Genomic DNA, 21,050 nt, shown 5'->3' with positions numbered 1-21,050 from the left:
ACCCCTCGACGGCTCCGGCCCCGCCGGGCATGGCCGGGCTGCCCGGTTTCCAGGGGCTATGGAGACACCCGGGACGCTCGGTTCAGGCGGGGCTGGAGTTGCCCCGTCGGGAGAGAGCCGTGCGCGGTTCCGCGCCAGCGGCGAGGCTGGAAGGACTCGCTCCCGGAGTTTCCATTGGTTTTATTCTCAGCGCCCCGCACCTCCGCAGCGGCCGCCTGCTCTCCCTGCCCCGTCCTGTGCCTTCACCATTATTCATCCTCCTCTGAACGAGCTGCGCCGCAGAGAAATTCTCTGACAGAGTACATGGGAGATGCGGTTCGGACACTGGAGTGTGGGAGGGCAGCACCCGCAGCGTTTGCGGGCGAATGCGGCATCCGCCACCTCCGGAGTACCCCGGGACTCCCTCCCAGCCTCCGGTGACAGCCTGCGAGCAGAAGCCGGGCGGCACCGACAGCCGGCCCGTCACGTCCTGCCCCGCCTGCCCGAAGCGCCGGCCACGGCCGGTGCGTGCAACAAGCTCCCTGGCCCTCGCTGACCACTTCTCGCTCGTGGGTTTCTTTGCCCTGGTGGCTACGTGGGGAGACTCCCACCGCCACCCGAGGAAGCTCCCTCACGGAAACAAAAAGCAGCGGCGGGTATAAACTTTTATTCCAAGGCATCACTTGTACAGGCACTGGACCCGGAGGTGGGAAGACGAGCGGGTGGGGGCAGCTTCAGGCCCTCGGAGAGGGCGGGCGGGGGCAGATCTGGGCCCCCGGGGGCTCCTTCTCGCCAACTGGGACCCCTGCGCATCTCCCTGCCCCCGGCAGCCTCCCCGTGCGCCCGGGTACCCGCAGTGTCCGCGGTCATAAATAGGTGTTCTTTCAGGCGGGACGAGTCTCTATAGCATGGAGGGGTGCTGGCCCGGGGGCAGCCCGAACGCGTTGGGGTGGGAATGGCCGAGGAGGTTGAGGTAGTGGCGGTCCAGCCCCTGCACGGATGAGAGGAAAGTGCTGCGCTGCTGGCCGGGGCTGGCGAGGGGTACGGCGGCGCTGGGCAAGTGGTAGGGCAGGGAGGGGTTGCGGGCGGCGCCGTGCCAGGGGAATGGCCCCCCCGAGGGCGGCTGGAGCACGCCCTCGGCGGGACTGTGGACGTGCCCGGGGCACTCGGGCCCAGGATGCAGCGGGTAGGAAAAGTCCGGCTCCGGGATGGAGCCCAGGGACGTGAAGAGAGGCTCAGTAACGAAGCGTGCTTTGGACTGGAGAAAGGCCAGGATGCGGGCGTACTTGGTGTCTTTGGTCTCCATCCTCTCCACCGTTGTCAGGTAGTGGACCAGGTTCTTCATGCACTCGTGGTAGCCGTAGTGGAAGTAATTGGCGAACTCGGAGAGCAGCTCTGCTGGAAAGGAAAGGGAAGGGAATCGAGCTCCTCAGGGTCTGGCCGGGAGAGGAGCGGAGAAAGCCGCCTCCATGCCACGAGTGACTCGGCGAGGGCCGCGGGAGGTCGCTCCCGCCCACCTACCCTTCTCCCGGCCACGGGGAAAGTCCGCCGAGTGCAGGGCCCGCAGATACTGCACCGTCATCTCCAGGATCTCCGCTTTCTCCAGCTTCCCCGAGCTCTGCAACGGGCAGGGCAGGTGGGCATCACCTCTCTCCTGAGACTGCTCTGCGTTCCACTGGGCCGCCCCCTAGCCCCGCCGTATCGGGGGAGGTATCGCGGCGCACCGGGGAGAAAAGGGCGTGGGGGCTTCTCCCCCCTGCCTACCTGCTTGGCCAGAGCCATGGGCACCGTCTTCCCCAGTTCGGTGAGGCAGCGGTTGATGCGGTCCCTCCTCCGCTTCTCAATCACTTTGTGGGAAACCGGCGTCCTCTGCAAAACATATGGGGCGCGTTAGTGGGGGAAGAGAAAACAGATGGATCCAGTCTCGCTGTGACAGCTGCCCCCAGCCCCGGTCTCGACCCCTCCAGGGAAGCCAGTCCCCAACCCCGGTCCGAGCAGCGGTGCCGGGCGCGACGCGGTCTCGGGAAGGATGATGCTCCGGTGGCCGGTCCTCTCCGCGCGGCCCTGGTGGCTCCCCGACTGCGCGGACGGCCCTGGCAGGGCAGCCTTGTTTTTGTGAGGGGGCTGTAGTTGTTTTTTGTGGGGGGGCTTTTCAAAGGGAAAGGCGGCGAAGGGCTCGGGGCTAGGCCGGCTAGGCGGCCCCGCAGACCCGTGCGCGCAAGGCGGGCGACGACTCACCCTCCGCTCCTTGAGCTTGGAGGCCATGGTGGGCTCTGCATCCCCTCTCTCTCCGGCCCCCTTATAAAGCCATCACTACTTGGGGGGGACCCCGGGGGGCCTCCACGGGCCCGCTGATCCCATAGGATTACGGGAGAGCGGCGCCGAGGGAGTGTATGCATTAAAGATCAGGGTGGAAGGGGGCGAGGGGATGAGGGGCTTTTTTTTCTTCTCTCTTCTTCCTTTCTCCCCCTCCTCGCCCCCGTCCACGCAGCCGGGGGCGGCCCAGCTGTGTCGCCCCACGTGGACCTCGGGGACACACGTGACTGTCCCACAATAGCGGCGGGGATGGGCCCGGGGATGCGGCGAGCGGGGCGCAGGGCGCGGTATCGCGCCCTGCGCCCCGCTCGCCGCATCCCTGGCCCCGTCCCCGCCGCCAGCCTTCAAATCCCCGGCACCCCCTACCCCTCCCCTTAGCCCCGGAGCTGACTGCATTTTAAAGCCTGTCCAGAGTCATTAAAGTAATTAAGTAAGCCCTTAATAGGCTGTTCCGCCCAGTTCAAGGGAGAACCCTTGGAGACGGAGTGGCCCCGTTTGTTCTCAGGCTTTTCTCACACGACTTGGTGACACGTCCATCTTTATAAGAGATGGCAGCGAGGATTTTTTTGTTTACACCGCTTTATGCGCCGGGGACACCCCGGCAGGTGTGGGACCGGGGGGCTGGCACACGATATCCCCCCCCCCATCACCCCCCCTTTTTTTTTCCGTCGGCCCGGGGAGGCTCTCGCCAGCCTTTGGCACACGACGCTCCTTTTTTGTGTGGTGTGCGCGTCTGTGCGTTGTTGTTTTACCCCCCCTGCTCTCCCCCTCTCCTTTGGAGAGGCTCAATTTGTAGCCTATTATCCTATAGGAAAATGTCCCATTGAAAAGTATGAATAGTTTCATTGGGCCTAAATTTTAATAATGCGGGTCAAAGAAAAGAGGGGCAAATAAAGAGGGGATCGCAGCTGGTCCGAGAGTGCATTATTCGGTGTCACCTGCGAGCGGGATCGCCGACAGACCCCCTATTCATTTGCCTAATTTTGGTCAATTTAACAAACTTCAGGAGAAATTATTGTGGCATTGTTAAGGAGGGTAAAGCTTTCTGATCGAATTAACAGCATGTTTTGATCCGGTAAATGTCATTAAAAAGAAAGAAACAATCGCGTTTAAAGGGGGGCTCCGAGTTAAACGCGCCAAGTGGAGACGCCGGAGCGCAAAGCTCACAAAGGGAGCAAGTAACTGCCACAGGGGAACTTTTGTACGCTCACATTGCTGAGGTTTTTTACACAAAAAGGCATTATTTCATACTTGAATACGTTTAATCCAACAATTGTCTATTTTCTGCAAACATATTTTCACAGCATTGTTAGCTTTCCTCTCCGCGGCCCTCCGCCCGGGCAGCCGCGCTCCTCGCCTGGCGAGCGCACCGAGCCCCCGACCCGCCCCGCACAGCCCCGCACCGCCCCGCACCGCCCCCGCCGGGGCCGCCCCGCCGCGCCGGGGGGGCCGCCCGCCCCCGCCGCCCGCCGCCCCCCCGACAGCGCGGCGGCGGGCGCGGCCCCCCCGGGCCTCTCCACGGCCGGCGGTGCGCCTCCGAACCCGGCACGGACCGCGGGGCCGCCCTCCCGTCTTCCCCCCCCGGCTCCGCCACAGCCCCCGGCCCCGGCTCTGCCGCGGGGCTCCACCACCCCCGAGGGGGAGGGAAAAGCCGAGAGCGACCGGGCCGGCGGCGGGGCCGCCCGGAGCCTGGCTGTGCCCTCACGGGCGACGCCACCGAGCCCCGGGCAGGGCTGCGGTAAGCAGCCATATCCCCGCCATGTGAGCTCGGGCAGTTGTTCTCTCGGAAACTCCCACGTCCTCTCCTGTATTCCGCGTTTTTCCACCCTTTTCCCTTTACGATTTAAAATGGGGAAACCATCCCCACCACATGTGCCCGGGTGAGCACGGCGGGTGGCACCGCCGCTGTCGCCCGTTCGTTTCCCCAGAAGCGGCCGGAGGATAGGCGAGGTGCCGGCCCTCGCCCCACTGTCCCGGGATGGTTCCCACCCCTTCGGGCCGGTCGGGAGCGCCGAACGACTCGGCGGGAGGAGGCGGTGGTGGCCCCGGGGCGCGTCTAGCCCGGTCGGCGGGACGGAGCGGGCAAAGCCGGCTGCCCGCCTGGGCACCCCTGCGTGCCATGCCGCCGGCCGCATTATTCTTCCAGGAGCCTTGTAGGTTTCGGTATATTCATTCTCGTACAATGGGATTAAACACTAACCGTTATCATCCAAATTAACTAAATTCTGAATAGCAAATGAGGGGGCTTTTATTTTTTTCCTCCTCTTTTTGCTGCACTGGCGGAGATGGAGTTGATCCTCTTACTGTCTGTGTTAACCGCCAGCTGCAGGCAGCTGCGAGGCAACTTCTTACACGAGGGAAGTTGTTTATTTGCTCGCTGGCTGTTCCCTCCTTGGTTCCCCCGCAGTCCGGGCTGCCCGGGTCAGCGGCGGGGGGCGCGGGGTGGCCGTGGCATCCCCGTGTGTACCGCAGCCTCGTCCTCGGAGGGCTTCGGCGGGGCTGAAGCCAGAGGGAGATCACCCGACACTGCCGCTGTCGGACTGCCACCCTTGTAGGGAAGCCAGGAGAATAGTCAGCTTTGAGTATTTTTTATTTTTTAGTTTCCCTCGAGCGACTGTTGGCTCTCCTTGCGGGACACGCGTGCACGGCTCTTTGGCAACCCACGGCGGACACCCGCGTCCCCATCACCCTCCAGCGGTTGTCGCCTGTCGCCCAGGAGCCCCGCGGGCCGCAGCCTTCTCCCCAGGCAAGGGGCTGGCCGGCGGCCGGGGCGCAAAGCCCTGTCCGCTACGCGCGGAGCGGGAGGAGCTCGCCCTCGCCCCGGAGGCTGCAGGAGCATGGGCGGCCGTGGCAGGACTGCCTGCCTCGCCCTGCAGCTCTCTCCCCCTCCCCGCGGCCGGCCCGGGGGTCCCCGCCTGGCGGGGCTGCGCCCCGAGGGAGCGGCCCGACTCGGGCCCCCGGTTCGCTGCCGAGGTGCGCAAGGGTGCCGCGTCTCAGCGGCATGTGGCCCCTGTGCCGTGGGCACTGGCGCTGCCGACATCTGCCAGACATGGCCTCTGACAGGGAGGTGGAGATCCTCTGGAAGTCGTCAAGCTGCTTTGAATTGGCATCTAGGTTTGCCTTTTTGTGAAAACAGGTCGTCTTCCTTCTGTTTCTTCACCCTCTCTTTTCTATTTTGATTCCTATGTAATGTTGAGGTTACACACAATTACTTCACCAAATAATCAAAACTGTGGATATTAGGCTTGACAATAATTGTCGCTGTGTGCAAGCAAGAAATCAGATAACCAGTCTCCCATGGAAAGAGCTGTCCATGCAACTGGTGAATCAAGTGCAAAGTCCTTGTGTGGCTAGGGCTGGGGTTGGCCCTGCCAGCATGGTTCAGCTCCATACTGGAGGTCCTGCTGTGTAATGTGGAGAGGCATTCACACTTCTGGATGATCTCATGGCTGCTAGGGAATGGGAGAACACACAAGGTGCAAAAGATCCTACTTATAGAAGTGATAGCTTCATTACTTGGTAATCCTGGATCTGGAAAGAAGCAGTGAACTCCACTCAAGAGAAAACATTTTGTTTAGGGGCTTAACCCTCAGCTGTATATAGTTCATCATGTGGTGCCAGCTTTTGCTGTGAGTTAGTTTTACTCTTGCACTCTCAGTGAGGCTAGGCTAGGTTAGCAAGTTTCCAGTCTTTTCATAGCTCCTAATGCACTCTGCCTCTGTGCATGCTTGGTCCATGTCTTGCTCCTCAGGTGCAGAGGTATTCCTTACCTCAATGATACTGCTTGTTCCAGCTGTACTCTACTTCCATGTCTTCCTTCCTAATGGAAGGACCGTGCTCCTCTGTTTGCTCACCTGCCACGAATTGTGGCATCAGCAGGGGGGAGATGATAACATGATAGGTCTTGGGACTCCATGTCAATGTGGTCCTTCACAGAATAAGCCATTCTTGTAACTCTGAGTCTCTTGTATTGTTGGGTAGATTCAGAGGGCTCTCCTCAAAATCCTAGAGTGCTCAAAGAGGTGCTGTTTGTGCTGCAGGAGATGATATTCTTCTCATTCTGTGAGATATGATAATAAGCCCATAAGCCAAACTTTGATCCTAAAATCTCTAAAACTTTGATCTTTGTCATAGGAAGTTGTCAAGTATCTCTGTGGTGGAAGACAGGACTTCCAGGTCAGTAGTGCTCCTGAGTGCTGCTATGTGCTTGTCAAATTCCATGTCTGAGGAGGCACAGTTCACTGTAAGTATGTTTTGTGGTATAATTTCAATATAACATACTCTGTTCTTCATGATTAAAAGCTTTTCAGGAATGTAAACTCTGATATGGATTACTTTTAGATTACTCTTTGTACGAACTTTTTTGCGTACGGATTGCTTGAAAGTCATTTTCATACATCTCTTTGTTGACTTTCTTTCCAGATACAAGTTTTTAAGCTTCTGTTTAGATTTATATGTAGTATAGCTAATGTATTCAGAATTACATTGGGTAAAATGTTTCACTGATTAAAATCAGGTGTAGTTATATATGTTATAGCCATTTATAGGGGCTGATTTACATCAACAGAAGACCTGATACAGCTTTTGTCCATCACATGTGTATACATGGAAAAAATTAAGACTGTTCACTGCGTGTTTGTACAAGGTGAGTCCCCCCAAGACAGTGGATAGATGTTTGCACTTTTCCCAATGACAGCTATCTTCTCAGCCACGTCACTATTGAGACAGAATATGTTGCTCTTTAAATGACAGCCTGTCAGAATGAGAACAGAGTGCTAAAATTAATTTCAGTGGGATATAGGTAATCATGAATCAGTGGGGAGGTGTACATTAAATTGCTTGTGACCAAGGTGTTCTAAATAACTAAATAGCTAGATTAGTGACTGGCACAAATAAAGGCAGAAAATACAAGGACTTTTTCTGCAATGACATGTCTAATGCTGAAAAAATGTCTAGCCCCTCCTCTCCAGTCTTAGTAAAAACTAAAACCAAACAAGAGTAAAATCTTTTGCTCAGCATGGCTTTACAGAGGTGAAGTTATACTTAATCCATCCAATAATCTTCTATGATGAAGTGACTAGCTTGGTGGATAAGGAAAGAGGAGTGGATGCTCTGAAGAAGAGTGGCCTTATTACAGCTTTTCTGTACTGGAAAAGAACCTAACAGGAAAATGGAGAGGGACTTTTTACGGGGGCATATAGTGACAGTATGTGGGGTAGTGGCTTTAAACTGAAATAAAGTAGGTTTAGATTAGTTATTTGAAAGAAAGTCTTTACTGTGATGGTGGCACTGGAACAGGCTGCTCAGAGGATTTGTGGATGCCTCATCCCTGGAAGCGTTGAAGGCCGGATTGGATGAGGCTCTGAGCAACCTGGTCTAGTGGAAGGTGTCCTGACCACAGCAGGAGTGTTGGAACAAGATGATCTTTAAGATCCCCAAGCTATTCTATGATTCTGTGATCTGCTTGGCTTTTGATATTGTCTCCTGTAACATCCTTGAAGAGAAGCCAATGACGTGCAGGCTGGATGAGCAGAACTTAAACTGGCTGAATTGCGCAGTTCAGAGAGGATGATCTGTGGCACAAAATCTAGTGTCTAGAACTCCTGGTGTACCCTGGGGTTCAGAATTTGGTCTAGTCATGTTTAACTCCTCATTATTGATCTGGAACATACCCTCAGCAAGTTCACAGATGACACAAAACTGTGAGGAGCAGCTGATACACCAGAGAATCATTCTGTCATCCAGAAGGCTGATGAAATGGGCTGTGAGGAATGACATGAAATTCAGCAAAGGGAAACCAAAGTCATGCACCTGGGAAGAAACAACCCCCTGCACCTGCTGGAGGGCTGATTGACTGGAAAGATGCTCTGTGGAGAGAGGCCTGGGGGTCCTTGTGGACATCAAGTTGAACATGAGCCAGCAGTGTGCCCCAAGAAGGACAGTGGTATCCTGGGGGGCATTAGGAGGATTATTGCCAGCAAGTTGTGGGAGGTGACCCTGCCCCTTGACTCAGCACTGGGAGAGTCCACATCTGGAGCTCTGGATCCAGTTCTGGTCTCTTTAGTACAAGAGAGAGATGGCCACACTGAAGGGGCTCCAGCAAAGGGCCATGAGGATGATCAGGGGATTGGAGCACCTCATGTAGGAGGAGAGGCTGAAGGAACTGACAGTGCTCAGCATAAAGAAGAAAAGGCTCAGGAAAAACTTACCATTGTGTTCAAATACTGAAAGAAGGGTGTAAAGAAGTTGGAGCTGGACTGTTTTCAGTGGTTCTTAGTCATGGGAACAGAGGCAATGTGCACAAACAGAAACATAGGAGTTTCTGTCTGTAATAGAAAACAACTCTTCTGCTGTGAGGATGGTTAATCACTGACACAAGTTACCCACAGAGGTTGTGGGTCTGGATGTGGTCCTGGGCAATTGCCTCTAGGTGGCCATGCTTGCAGGGAGGCTGGACCAGATGACTTCCAGAGATGTCTGCCAACCTCAACCAAGTTCTGTGCACTTCCTCTGTGAACATTTAGTTTTGGTGTAATTCAGCCCCACTTTGGTTTGGCATAGAAGAAATGTATTTTTTCTTACTCTACACAGCAGATTGAGCTCTTTTACTCTGTTCTCAACAGGACAATTAATTTAGATTCAGGGTTTCTACACCTGTGTCAAGCAGAATAAATGGGAGGGAAGCACAGTCTTTCTGTTAATTGTACTTCACCACGCGTTGTATTGCAACTTGGCGCATTAAAGGCTCATTAACATCCATTATACTTATGACTGCTTTGTAAACAATGCTAATTCAATAGGACTTCAGAGCTTAATTCCCTCTAGAGTCCGTTGTAACTCCTAGCCATTACTTTCTTTCTAGCTGAAGTGGAAAAGGGGACCCCTGTGAAGGATTTATGGACTCTGCAAAGCCTATTAATTTAGTAATGCCATAGTTCAAGCATCTTATTATTATGAACCCTCAGTACTGAGCTTATCAAGTGGACTGAGGACTTACAGGACTTTTCAGCAAAGCAATATTCTTTGGTTCAGCCCAGCTTTGCTCTGATTTCCCAGAGACTGAGTGGACCAAACACTAGTCCCTGCTACATTGGCTTCTAGAGAATTATTTCTGAAATGTGCCCTTGTTGCTAAATCAGAGAATTAGGATGCTGTATTATGCACAGGCTGTGCCAAGCTTTTTAGGTTTAAGGTTCCCCTGTATAACAAGGAGGTGATATCAATGGTCCTGCATGCTGCACTGGTGGCTGGCTTTTGTGAGGTTAATCCAGTATTAGCATATGGCAAGCAGCATAAGTCTAAAATTTCAGAGACTTTGTGAAGGCAGATAATATAAAGTTTATACTGTGAAATAAAAAAGAGGGAGGGACTGATGCCTCAGGGTTCCTTCAGAGTCTGCCTGTCTTCTAGACAAGGACTGCAGCCCCAACCAGTTGCCTTTTGCAGCTTCATTATTGCTGCGCAGGTGGGGTGGCCAGCCCTCCTGCTGGCTCTCTGTCGTGGATACTTGAGTGGTCTCTGTGGCTGAAGGCTGAGTCAGCACTTGTTTCTCTGTATCCCATAGCAGCTTTGAGTTATCTAGAGGTTTGCTTGTCTCCTTTATTCAAAGAGAGGAGAGACGGATACAGCCAGGAAGGGAGGAACATGCAGCTCAGAGGTGCTGTTCTGTCTGCTACTGGGAAAAGGCATGTTTCAAGAGTTACAGGCTTTCCATTGCAATCTGACTTTTTGTTCTGTGAAAGTATTACCATTCTGACTGAGCACTGAAAAGTGTTCTGCTTCTGGAAAGTTTAGGTTGCTTTTCTTCAAGTCAAGTTCTTTGTCTTGCACACTGCCAATAGCCCTCTCCTGTTTCTGAACTCATAGCCCAAAGGCAATCCAAAAGGTTATGATAGCATGTGAAGATCCCACAAAATTCCTCAAAAATAAGTATGAAATTTGCTTGCATGTCTTGGCTTTAGAACGATCACTTCTTGCATAAGTGTACCTTTGGTGATAGCAGAGTGAGATCTCTTCTGCTAGACAACATGACTGTTAAATGCAAACACTTTCTTTAAAAGCTGTCAAAGTATTCTGGGTAAGCATCATCCCCTGCTCGCCCTGTTCTTTGACTCTTAGTGCATGTCTATCTAATGTCTGAGAGAGAATAACAGAGCCCTGATCATACCTTGTAGGGACATTCTTCTGCCAAATCTGTGTATATCTGACACAGGAGTAGCAGATGGTAACCAAATATTTCTGCAACTCTCCCTTTCTGGGTAAAATTAAGAGCATATTGAATTCATAAGTCATGAGCCCCCAAATTCTTAAGGTAAGTGAAAAGTCAGGAACTTAAAATTGTCAGCAATAACAACAAGCTGGTTAGTCAGAAGGTTGGTTATTTCTGCATTCTGCATAACCATAAGAATAGAAAAGTATTTTTTATGAAATCCTTAGATTCTGAAGCAGAAGTGTAAAGCACAAATATAGTTAGATTTCCTAAGTGAAAACATAACAGTTTTAGGAATACTAGAAAGTGTATTCAGTGCTAGATATAGTGCCACCCATTTTTCATTTCATCTGGCTCATTTTTAAATTAATTATAGCAGGCAGGGAAGAAGTGCCCATGTCCCCTCTAGCTTTAATGCTATGTGCATTTTGATGGACAGCTACTCTACATGTCATGAACATGTATAACCATCTTGTGCATGGTCTGAGGTCCCATTCTTCCTTCACATTCATATATAGGAGTGTGTCTGGGCAACCAGTCTGTTGTGGTGCTTTGAACATTAGTTACTGCATTTTTTAATAAATTTTGTTTGGTTATGGGGTAGGGGAAAATAGAACATGAAAGTGTCAATGCTAGAAAGGTGAACTGGGAAGAGTTTCTCAGTGACAAGCATTGGAATCACTTACTCCATTCTACTGATCTGGCATTGTTTCACCCAATATATGTATGTACATGAAAATAATATATAAATGGCAGTGGTATAAAAAGCACTAACTTCTGCACTGTTATATGAATATATGTGAAGATCCATATAAAATGCTGATTGGAATGTCACTGTGCCCCATGGCACATGTGGCTGACAAGCTAGGAGAGAGTGGAGAATAAGTCCCACAGTTTGGTTCTGGCATTTGCAAGGTGGGAATATCCAAGTTCTTCCCCAGCCCATCTGTGTTGATGAAGACAGGCACCATTAGATAAAGAAACTACATTGCCTGTATTACTTGTCACCACGAACTTTTAGAAAATAGCTTAATGTCGAACAGTGTTAACACTCGTGGCAAACAGGCAGGTTTTTCTTCCATCACATGAGCATTGTCACCGGGGAGGCTGCTCCGCTCGCTCCCCTGTGGAAGCCTACGAAGCTTTGCAGAAAACTGTGGGAACATTAGGGGTTGGCTACTGCCCTCTAGTGATCGTCACCAGCGCCTGAGGTTTCTAACTCTCCTTTTATTTTCTAATCAAATTGCTAAAAATAAACTGTGTGTGTGATCAGATGCATGAAATTCAGTATTATGAAACAGTGCCTGATTCATTAGATCTCAGAATTTTCACCAGATGATGAAATGTTGCTAGCATGGACACCAGCTGATACAGCTCTAAAAATACAGTTAATGCAATCCAAGCATGCTGTTAGGCATTTATATTGTCACCTAAGTTAATATTTCCCAATTCTTAAGAAACCGATATACCTTGGTTAGACTAAGCTTATTAATATAATTTTTGCCTAAATAAAAACATTGCTGCATTTTAAATACAGCCTTTCAATAATAAGCAAGTCACCCTTCTTTCAACAAAACCCTCAACATAACCAAACAATGACTATGGGAAGCTTTATAAAACATAAATTATTGAGAAACAGTATATGGTTCAGGTCATGGTTTAGCTGAATTTGTGAGTAGCACTAGACACCTCTCTCCATTTTTCTTTTTTTTTTCCCTCTGTGCTAAAATGATCAAATATCTGCTAGTTAAGAAGCAGGATGTGTGGTTTTTTGCTCTAGTTATTGATGCAAAGTGCTCAGCTCTCCGATTAAGTTCTCCTCAAATGTTGCCTGATGGAAGGGCTGCTTGAGCAGAATTCTGATGCTGGCATTAGAGGGCAGCCTTGAGGGTTTATTTGATTTTTTTTTTTTTTTTAAATATATCAGTCTGGCTAGGATCTAATTTAAAGCAGCTTGAGGCTATTTTTGCTCTAAAGGCAGAACAGTCATTTAAAACCCCCTGTGTCATTAAGCCCAGCACCCAGATGTGCTGCTCACTGCTGAACATCAACAAGCCGGGTTAGGAGCAGCCCGAGTGCTCTGCAGGTGGAACAGCCGCAATTTCCAGATCCTCAGAGCAACAAGTGTGGATCTAATTGGCCTGTGTATGAAACACACCAGGCAAGGGAGTCACCTTTGCTTTTATCCTGCAGGAGTAATTGAGTGGTTCACAGCTCTGACTTCTTTTCAGCAACACAGCTTAGTGAAATGAATGTGCTGAAGTTCTCTTCAGCATCACACAGACTGCTCCAGACATATGTACAGTGCAGCTTATTTGTTCTGCCATGTCTTTTGGCCTCTTGCTTCTAGGCCCATGAGCACTGCTTACCATCCTCTGTAGGTACCATGTCTTCTCATTTCATTGCTTATCCTTCAGACTTATGTAGGGCAAAGGTTACAAAAGTTCTTGGCATCTGCCATATCATGTAGGAGGAAAGCTGCATCAGCAGAGAGTCTCTTGTGTAATCTACTGATATTTTTGGAGATATGTTTGGGTAATAAAATGTTCGCTTTGTCTGCTGGTCAGGCTGCCTTCTATACAGTAAAAATTGTGTGTTGTAGAAAAATGTCCTTAAGGAAGCTTTATAAAATGAAACCTTACAAAGGCATGAGAATAATTTACAAAGCCCAGATTTATGTTATTTATAAGGAAAGGTTCTGGAGCAAATAGAAAGCAAATAATCTGTAATTAACATCGGACTGTCAGAGGATAATGATTCATCCATCAGCTGAGGGCAGGGGAAGGTTAAAAAAAATGTGTGGAAAAAATTATGAGCTAGAAGAGAACATATTTCAGATCCTGAATCACCTCTGCATAAACCATGTTGATAGCTACTCTGTTTCTTGATGATTGTTCCAAATTCATCAATCACTTGTCTTGAAATGATCTTGAATGGTCCTAAAAATAGCTTGATACTGGAGACGCCAATTTTTCCAGTAATTTCCCTAAAATGTCAGCAGAATTATTGGCTATGCAAAACAATACTCTGTCTTCGTCTCTATGGGAAGATGATGTTTGTCTGCTGCAATACACTACTTTCCAAAACAACATCCTCTCAATTCCTATGGTTTTCATTGTGTCCTAGATACCTTTGAAGATAACCCCATTTATGGCTGACAGCTGCAGAGGCAGGAAAGTCTCATGTCCCCTGTGCTGGTAGTTGGGCCATTCAAAAAGGTGAACAGGGATCTCCCCAGGTTCTTTGCTAACAGAGCAGATTTTTCCAGGTAGTGAGGTAAACCAGAAAATTTTTAGAGTAGCTTCGTGTTCTCTAAAAACTAGCTAAACTTGAGTCAGGCTGGTTTTTGCCCCTGGTGTTCTGAAAACCTTTTTCCCCTGCTGCTGCATACATCTATGCAGAAGAAACCCACTAGGAGTTTTTCCCACTCTTATCAGAGTCATACTGATTCCAGCAAAAGCCAGGAATCTGGAAAGACTTGATTTCCACTAAAATCAGCCTACAGCAATGCCTTTTGACACTAGATACAGAGGAATCTCTTAAGTATCATTAGGAGTTCAGCATTTGAAATGTGAAAATCCTGACCATCTCTTATGGTTCGTTGCTCCAGGTGCATCAGTGAGCTTGCAGTAAGCATGCTCTGAAAACAGCCAGAAAGTCCACAGGAGAATGGTTCCAAATCTTTGAAAACTTAATAAACAGCAGCTCAATGAAGCAATAGACTCTGCTGCTGCTTGAACACATCCCTCACTGCTGTTTCTGTGGAGGCACTTGCAGATATTTGGCCTACAAGTCAAACTTACATGACTAATATATTACAGCATAGAAGCACAGAATATCCTGAGTTGGAAGGGACCCACAAGGATCATCAACTCTAGCTCCTGATATTGCACAGGAGTCACATCAGGTGCCTCTTGAGAGGCACTGAGAGGGCTGGTCCAAACACTTCTTGAACTCTGTCAGGTTGGTGCTGTGACCATGTCCCTGGGAAGCCCGTTCCAGTGCCCAACTACCCTTTGGTGAAAACTGTTTTCCTCATATCCAACCTAAACCTCCCCTGACACAGCTTCAGGCCATTCCCTCAGGTCCTGTCACTGGTCACCACAGAGAAGACATCAGTGCCTGCCCCTCCTCTTTCCCTCATGAGGAAGTTGAGACCACAATGAGGTCTCCCCTTGGTCTTCTCCAGGATGAACAGACCAAGTGACCTCAGCTGCTTCTCTTGCAGCTTCCCCTCAAGGTCCTTCTCCATCTTCCTTGCCCTCCTTTGGATGCTCTCTGACAGCTTTATGTCATTCTTATATTGTGGCACCCAAACTGCCCCCAGCACTCGAGGTGAGGCTGCCCCAGTGCAGAGCAGAGCAGGACAATCCCCTCCCTGGCCTGGGTGGCCATGCTGTGCCTGATGCACCCCAAAATGCAGTTGGCTCTCCTGGCCGCCAGGGCACTGCTGATTCATGTTCAACTTGCCATCAACCAGCACCCCCTGGTTCCTTTCCATGGCTCTGCTTTCCAGCATTCTCATTCCCCAGTCTGTATTTTCAGGGTTTCTCTGTCCCAGGTGCAGAATCCAGCACTTTACCTTGTTGAACTCCATTTACTTGGTGATTTCCCAGCTCTCTAAATGGTTGTGGTTTCTCTGCAGGGCCTGTCTGCCTTTGAGGGAGTCAACAGCTCCCTAGTTTAGTATTATCAGCAAATTTAGACTACCTTTCAATCTTGTATTCAAGTTGTTTATGAAGATACTGAAGAGAACTGGCCCTAAAATGGAACCCTGTGGAACCCTACTAGTGACTGGTCACCAGCCAGAATATGTGCTGTCACCTAAAACCACACAGTGGAAGAGGAAAAATAATTCATCCCAGGGAACAGCATCTCAGTAGCTTTCTCCAGTGTTATATCTGGCCTCCTCCCTTTGGAGATGGTGGTCTTCAGAGCCCTATCTTTCTTCAGGCTGTCCTTCCTTCTGACCTGCTCCTGGTTGCCAACATGCAGCTCCTGGGAAGAGAGAACCCTATACATATTAGCAAGTGATAAAAAATGACTTTAATCCCTGAATTGTCACAAGTTATTCTATCTGTCTAGTTTGATAACTGGCAATCCCATGTGAAAAAACTCATGTGGGGACAGAGTCCTCTCCTAGCAGATCTGACTTAAGGGCTGGGCTGGGTTGCACAAGGGAGGCCCAGGGAAGCTGCCAGCAGCCTACCCCACTGCTCTGCTCAGCTAACTGAATAACAAGGGAGGAGGATGATGAAAGATAAAAGGGGAGTAACTGGTGTTTAAACATTGGAAGTTTTTCCTCTGGTGTCTGTTGCTCAGGCCTGCAAAAAGCTGTTTGTATGCAAATGGTGGACTTGCCCATGCTAACTGCTGCTCAGGTTCTCTTAGCACAAAGCCCCAATATGAGGAAACTACCACAACACTGCAGATCAGCAGGAAGGAAATACAGCCTTTTATTAATGAGGCATCCAGGAGAATTTTGACAACCATTTAATATTGATGTAATAAATAATGTTTAGCACCACTGACATATACGTAGGATACTCAGTGGCAGTTGGATAAGGATAAGAGATAGACTGGGAGATCATCAGGATTGTAAAGTTTATTTTCCCAAAATTTATCTGTCATCTTTCATTACTTTTTTTTCTCTCTTTTGTGCTTTGGAATCTCTTCCTCCACTATCCATCTGTTTCCGTGTGGTCAGGACATTCACAGTCAGTCTTCTGCATATTGCTATTTCCTCTCACCAGTGATTTGTGGAGGTGAAAGCCACAGCCTCACCCATTTGTGTTGGACCTGTGATCAAAAACCTATAGGAAACATAGTTGCTTGACAATTTGAGATGAAGATTGTCCAAAGATAATCTCACAGAAACAGGTTATTAATTCAGCACCTATGCAGGTTGTTTTTAGGCAGAGTATGCTATGCTGTATCTGTCTGAAAGAATTTGGTTTGAAATAATTACAGGGGAAAATAGTGGCTGTCTTGCTCTGATGGTACACAAGAGCAAATGTGCAGTGAAGAGCACTGGCAAGCAGCACACACAGCACTGCAAGAAATGCATTTCAGTGCATTTGTTGTATAAAACACAAACACCACTTATGGCTTTAATCCTGTTCTTCATACTGCTAAACTAAACAGATTTACCTAAAATCAGAAGGGGCATGTGAAGTGATGCTGCTATGGTCTACCTTTTTGAGATATATCAGTGACATGCATCAGCAGATTGTTTTCATAAACCATCAAACTGGCTTGAAAGCTAAAAGCACTAATGAATCTGGAAGTGAAATTAGGTGAGTACAGGTTTTTTTGTTGGTGTTTTTTTTTGATACCTCCATATTTTAAAAAAGTATCTTTATTTAAAATGTCATATTAGCCAGATGAGATTGCTCTGCAGGATGGGAAGGAGACTGCCAAGAAATATGTTGATGAACTAATAGACTCATGAACACTGAGGGGCTGTTTGAACACTAAGGGGCTGTTTTAATATTAATTTTAGATTCCCACCAAGGTAAGAAGTCTGAGCTGTCCTCTTGACCATCATGACAGAAATGGGGGACAGGAGAAGTTGGTCAAGAATGTATATGAGAGGCTGGATGCACACAACTGTGCCTGATGGCACCGAGAACAGGATTGTTTAATTCTGAAGTACAAGGATGCTATTTTTATTAAGCAATGATTTTTATCCACAGTTTTGTAAGTCCCTGCATTGCAAGTTCTGTTACTTGGATCCTCACCTAACATTGGCTAATAGATATTTTCCTTTATATATGGTAAACACAAATGATACCATATGTGTAGACTACTTGCACTAACCAAGTCATTTTGCTACTGATGTTAGCACTAGAGCCTTTAGGCACCGTTTCTGGTCTTTGTTTACTTATTTCTTCCTGTTTCTGTGTGAGCTGGCCTTGCTACTGCTTGCATCTCAAACCATTCCCATTCTGTTGTGGAGGAGGTCTTGGAAATCACCCTAGTCATGGCAATTTAAGTGTTTGGGGTATTGTTATATTATTATTTTAGGCCTTCTCCCTTTGGCAGTGTTGCCTGGGTGCCTCTCAGCTCTCTGCAGAGGAGTGCTGAGGCTCAGCAGCTGGTACTGCAGGCACTGACTGCACAGTGCAGGGCAATGAGCAGAAGGAGGAAAGGGGCTATGGCTACTGCCACTCTTGATCTTGAATCTTCTCTTCCAGACCAAAAGTAATTTTATTTCACTGCTATTGGGCCTCTTAACTCCAAAACAGTCTTTGTGAAACTATTGGAGTAATTCCATTAACACCAGAGGGCATTAAATGATGTCTCTGATGGCACTGGAAACTTCTATTTTCACTTGTTAACAGTTTCAGCCTACTTATTATTTTTCTTTAAACTTGCATGTTCATCTTGGTCATTTTCTAAACATGGAGTATTTTTCTTTAAACTTGCATGTTCATCTTGGTAATTTTCTAAACATGGAGTTAAAACACTGAAGTGTCAGTACATACTTTCTGTGGTAATGATACTACTGATTTTTGCACTGAATATTTATTTCCATGAAAAATACAACTTTATTTTTTAAGGCAGGTAATGTCTGAAGAAGTCTGTGGTTTTCAGATACGTGTGGATCAAAAGATTTAATTTACCTCTGCTGTATTGCTTTTGAACTCAGTGAATTTACATTAGTGTTAAATTTGAGCAAACCTTTCCAGACAACTGTCAATCTGCTCTAGTCTTTAACCTCACTGTTAAAAAAACCTCTTAAATAGGTTTTGGAGATGTGTTTGGTTAAGAGAGAGAGATATTTCTTCTTTATTCCCAAATAGAGGATACATAACATAAAAAAGTACTTGAGCTGCAAAAATGTCTTGTAATGTTGATGTTCAAGCAACTACCAGATGGATGCCAGGAGAAGAAAGATCTGTAAGGAAATGAAAAGCCCCAGAACGTATCCCATGCAGCAGGACATGGTGCAGTGAGCCCACAACTAGCACTACCAAAATCTATGGGAGTCCAGAAAAAGAAAAAGAAAAAAAAGCAGCTTTCATTCATAGTTTTTATACAGACTCTCCTTACTGGAAGTTGGGGCACACCTTCTTTTTCATTCAAAGAACTTTTTAATGTGCCACTGTTGTGTTATCAAAGTGATAAATTGTGGTCTCAGGCAAAACAGTTAAAGGGAGAAGGAGGATGACATTAAAAGAAAATTTAGAAAGAAAACCAGACTAATTTTCTTGATTTGATCTGTTACACTAAGGCATAATCTTTCAGAGTTGCATTAGCAGTAATCTTTAAATATCCTGGGCAGAAAGCTCAGGGGAACACTGTAGGGAATTTTCCAACCCTGGTAAAAGGGAGAAATAAATTGCTTAATAAGCTATTCTCCATTTGTAATCCTTATTACATTTCACCCTAATCACTGAGCATTAACAGCAATGGCTGTGATGGCAGAAGTCGTACATTTCAGATCAGACAGTTTTCCCTCTTTTTCTGAGAAATTCATTTTCCAGTACTATTTTGGGATTTTGGGGGCTTTATTTAGCAGTGTAATTTTTAGTTTCCAGAAGCACAGAAGCAGATTTTGTAATAAACTTGCTGAAGGCAAATTGCTGGTAGTCAGTATCAATGAGATGCATTGTCAAGAAGTTTAAGATTTTTAGAAATTTAAAGGGCCAGATAAGCTCAGGTGCTTCAAGTATTTTGCTAAATAAGATTGTGTTTAAGACTGCTTCTTTTCCAGTGGAATTTGTACTCTTCAATCAGTGTGAAAGGTTTGTCAATGGAGGGCTTAACCCGATAAGCAAACAGTCAAATACCTAAATCAGCTCTTGCTAAGGGGGTGTTGTTTTCCTGTGGTTCTCGGAAAACAATATACATGAAAGGTGATACAATTTGACCTCCAAACATGCTGGGAAGATTGGTAAACAGTCCAGGCCATCTCCTACAGACTGAGGAAAGCTCTTCCAACAGATAAAGATTTGTTGCAGCAATACTAGGTTTAGATTAAACAGTGGATTTGATATTTTCTACTATTTGACCTAATTTTTGTTGTTTTGGTAGAAAGTAGTGTTTTCTCTCTCTGACCTTTCTGGCATTTGTGAGCTGCATTTGGAAATGAGCCTTGAGTCTCACCCCAGGTATCCCACTGGAGAAATGGAGACCTGACCCTTCAGTTAATCCCAGGGATGTCCTGTGCAATGCTTGAGATCTCATACATCCCTCAGACCAGCACCCAGAGTTGAGGCGCTTCTGCACCATAGCCTGGTGTTTACTCTTGCCAGGCACATGGAAGACAGTGCTTACCTTCCTGCCACCAATGCACCCATGCCTGCTTTCCCTTGGGAGGTTTTTCCCACATTTTTCTTTTGTTTTCTCTGTTGGGTATGTTTGCTTCTGCAGCACTATTAATGTCATTTTCCAGACGAGACATTTAGTTGAGGTTTTGTAAGTTCTTCACAGTTGCCATTCATCTTTTTCTAATGCAAGGAATTATCTCCCTGATTCCTTCAAATGGAACCTGGGTTAAATCTGAGGGTTCTTCTTTAGATCTGTAATAAGGTCACAAAAATACTGCTCTGGCTATCCCATGCTAGGACATTTGACAGTTTTATTCAGGATTTGGTCCATGACACAGCTGCAGTTCACAGTCCATGAGAGACCAAACAATGTGTATTTGACTTGGACTGACATGTCAGCTCAGCTCGGAATTTTGTCCTTCACCAGTCTTTCATTCTGCATGTTTTACAATTTTGCAGTCTAAATCACAAATCATCCATTTGGGGATTAAAAAAGTCAACATTTTTCAAAGGAGCAGGGGAAGAGGGAGACCCTTTCAGACAGCTTGGCATGATAAGAACAGAGCAATGCTGACATATATCTCCTCTAGACACATTCAAAGTCCACATGGATGTGATCCTGTGTGGCCTACTCTGAGTGAACCTGCATTGGCAAAGGGGTTAAGAGAGCCAGAGAGCCCTCCTAACCACAACCATTGTGTGATTCTATGATGAAGTATAGAAAAAACTTCAGCACTGAACATCTTTCCAGAGTATTCTTTGATTTCATGTGGATTTTGGCACTGCTGTCCTTCATGGCTCTGATTCACATGTGCTTTCATCTGCTGCTTCGGATCTGTGCTCACAGTATCAGAGCACTGCCATAGGTCAGTGTGATGGCTGTGCCTTTCTTTGGCCATCAAATTCTCTTTGCTTTGTCCAAAGTTAATTCTGAATCTCCCTGTACTATTTTGCAAAACACTTCTTGTCCCAAGTATATAATTATGACTCTTGTTAGAAGTTCACCAAACTTCTTAGTCACGGATCTGCTTGCTGTTTCCTCTTTCTTTTTGTACTTTAAACTATACTGCTTACATATCTCAACTTCATAAGGCACCTTACTCTTCATTCTTTTTACAATCTTTCACAGTTAAGTCCATTTTCTTTGGTCAGCTGGAAGCTCCTACAAAGTAGTTTTGAGCTGCCTGTTCCTAGAAATTAGACTTATTTGTGATTGTTTTTCCTTCTGCTGGGACTCAGGGCTTGTGGGTAAAACATAGGTTGTCTTGTCC

The 21,050-nt window shown here is 47.5% G+C and overlaps 1 protein-coding gene across 4 annotated transcripts; it reads right to left on the bottom strand.

Moving 5' to 3' along the window:
• Nucleotides 1-625: 625 nt before the first annotated feature.
• HELT (helt bHLH transcription factor) lies at nt 626-2,537 on the bottom strand. Of its 4 annotated transcripts, none has more exons than XM_071432205.1 (5): nt 2,218-2,537; nt 1,744-1,848; nt 1,501-1,597; nt 1,266-1,377; nt 626-970 (listed from the first exon to the last, which is right to left on the bottom strand). In XM_071432205.1, the coding sequence occupies exons 1-5, from the start codon at nt 2,242-2,244 to the stop codon at nt 646-648; spliced, it is 666 nt and encodes a 221-aa protein (XP_071288306.1). In that variant the 5' UTR covers nt 2,245-2,537; the 3' UTR covers nt 626-645. The 4 variants fall into 4 exon arrangements, with proteins under 4 accessions (XP_071288306.1, XP_071288308.1, XP_071288304.1 ...); XM_071432207.1 differs by having other exon boundaries at nt 1,266-1,374; XM_071432203.1 differs by having other exon boundaries at nt 746-1,377.
• Nucleotides 2,538-21,050: the final 18,513 nt, after the last annotated feature.

Source organism: Agelaius tricolor, unplaced genomic scaffold, assembly GCF_023055355.1.
Source record: "Agelaius tricolor isolate 1412-34295 unplaced genomic scaffold, bAgeTri1.0.p SCAF_8, whole genome shotgun sequence".
In the NCBI taxonomy this organism is placed as follows: Eukaryota; Metazoa; Chordata; class Aves; order Passeriformes; family Icteridae; genus Agelaius; species Agelaius tricolor.
Note: the sequence above shows the minus strand (reverse complement) of the source record. Positions and strands in the feature narration are given on the sequence as shown.

Coding starts and splice junctions, on each gene's coding strand:
- HELT (XM_071432203.1), bottom strand. CDS start 2,244: ATGGCCTCCAAGCTCAAGGAGCGGAGG. Junction 1,849..2,217: donor CCAAGCTCAAGGAGCGGAGG/GTGAGTCGTCGC, acceptor TATGTTTTGCAG/AGGACGCCGGTTTCCCACAA. Junction 1,378..1,500: donor TCCCCGTGGCCGGGAGAAGG/GTAGGTGGGCGG, acceptor TTTCCTTTCCAG/CAGAGCTGCTCTCCGAGTTC.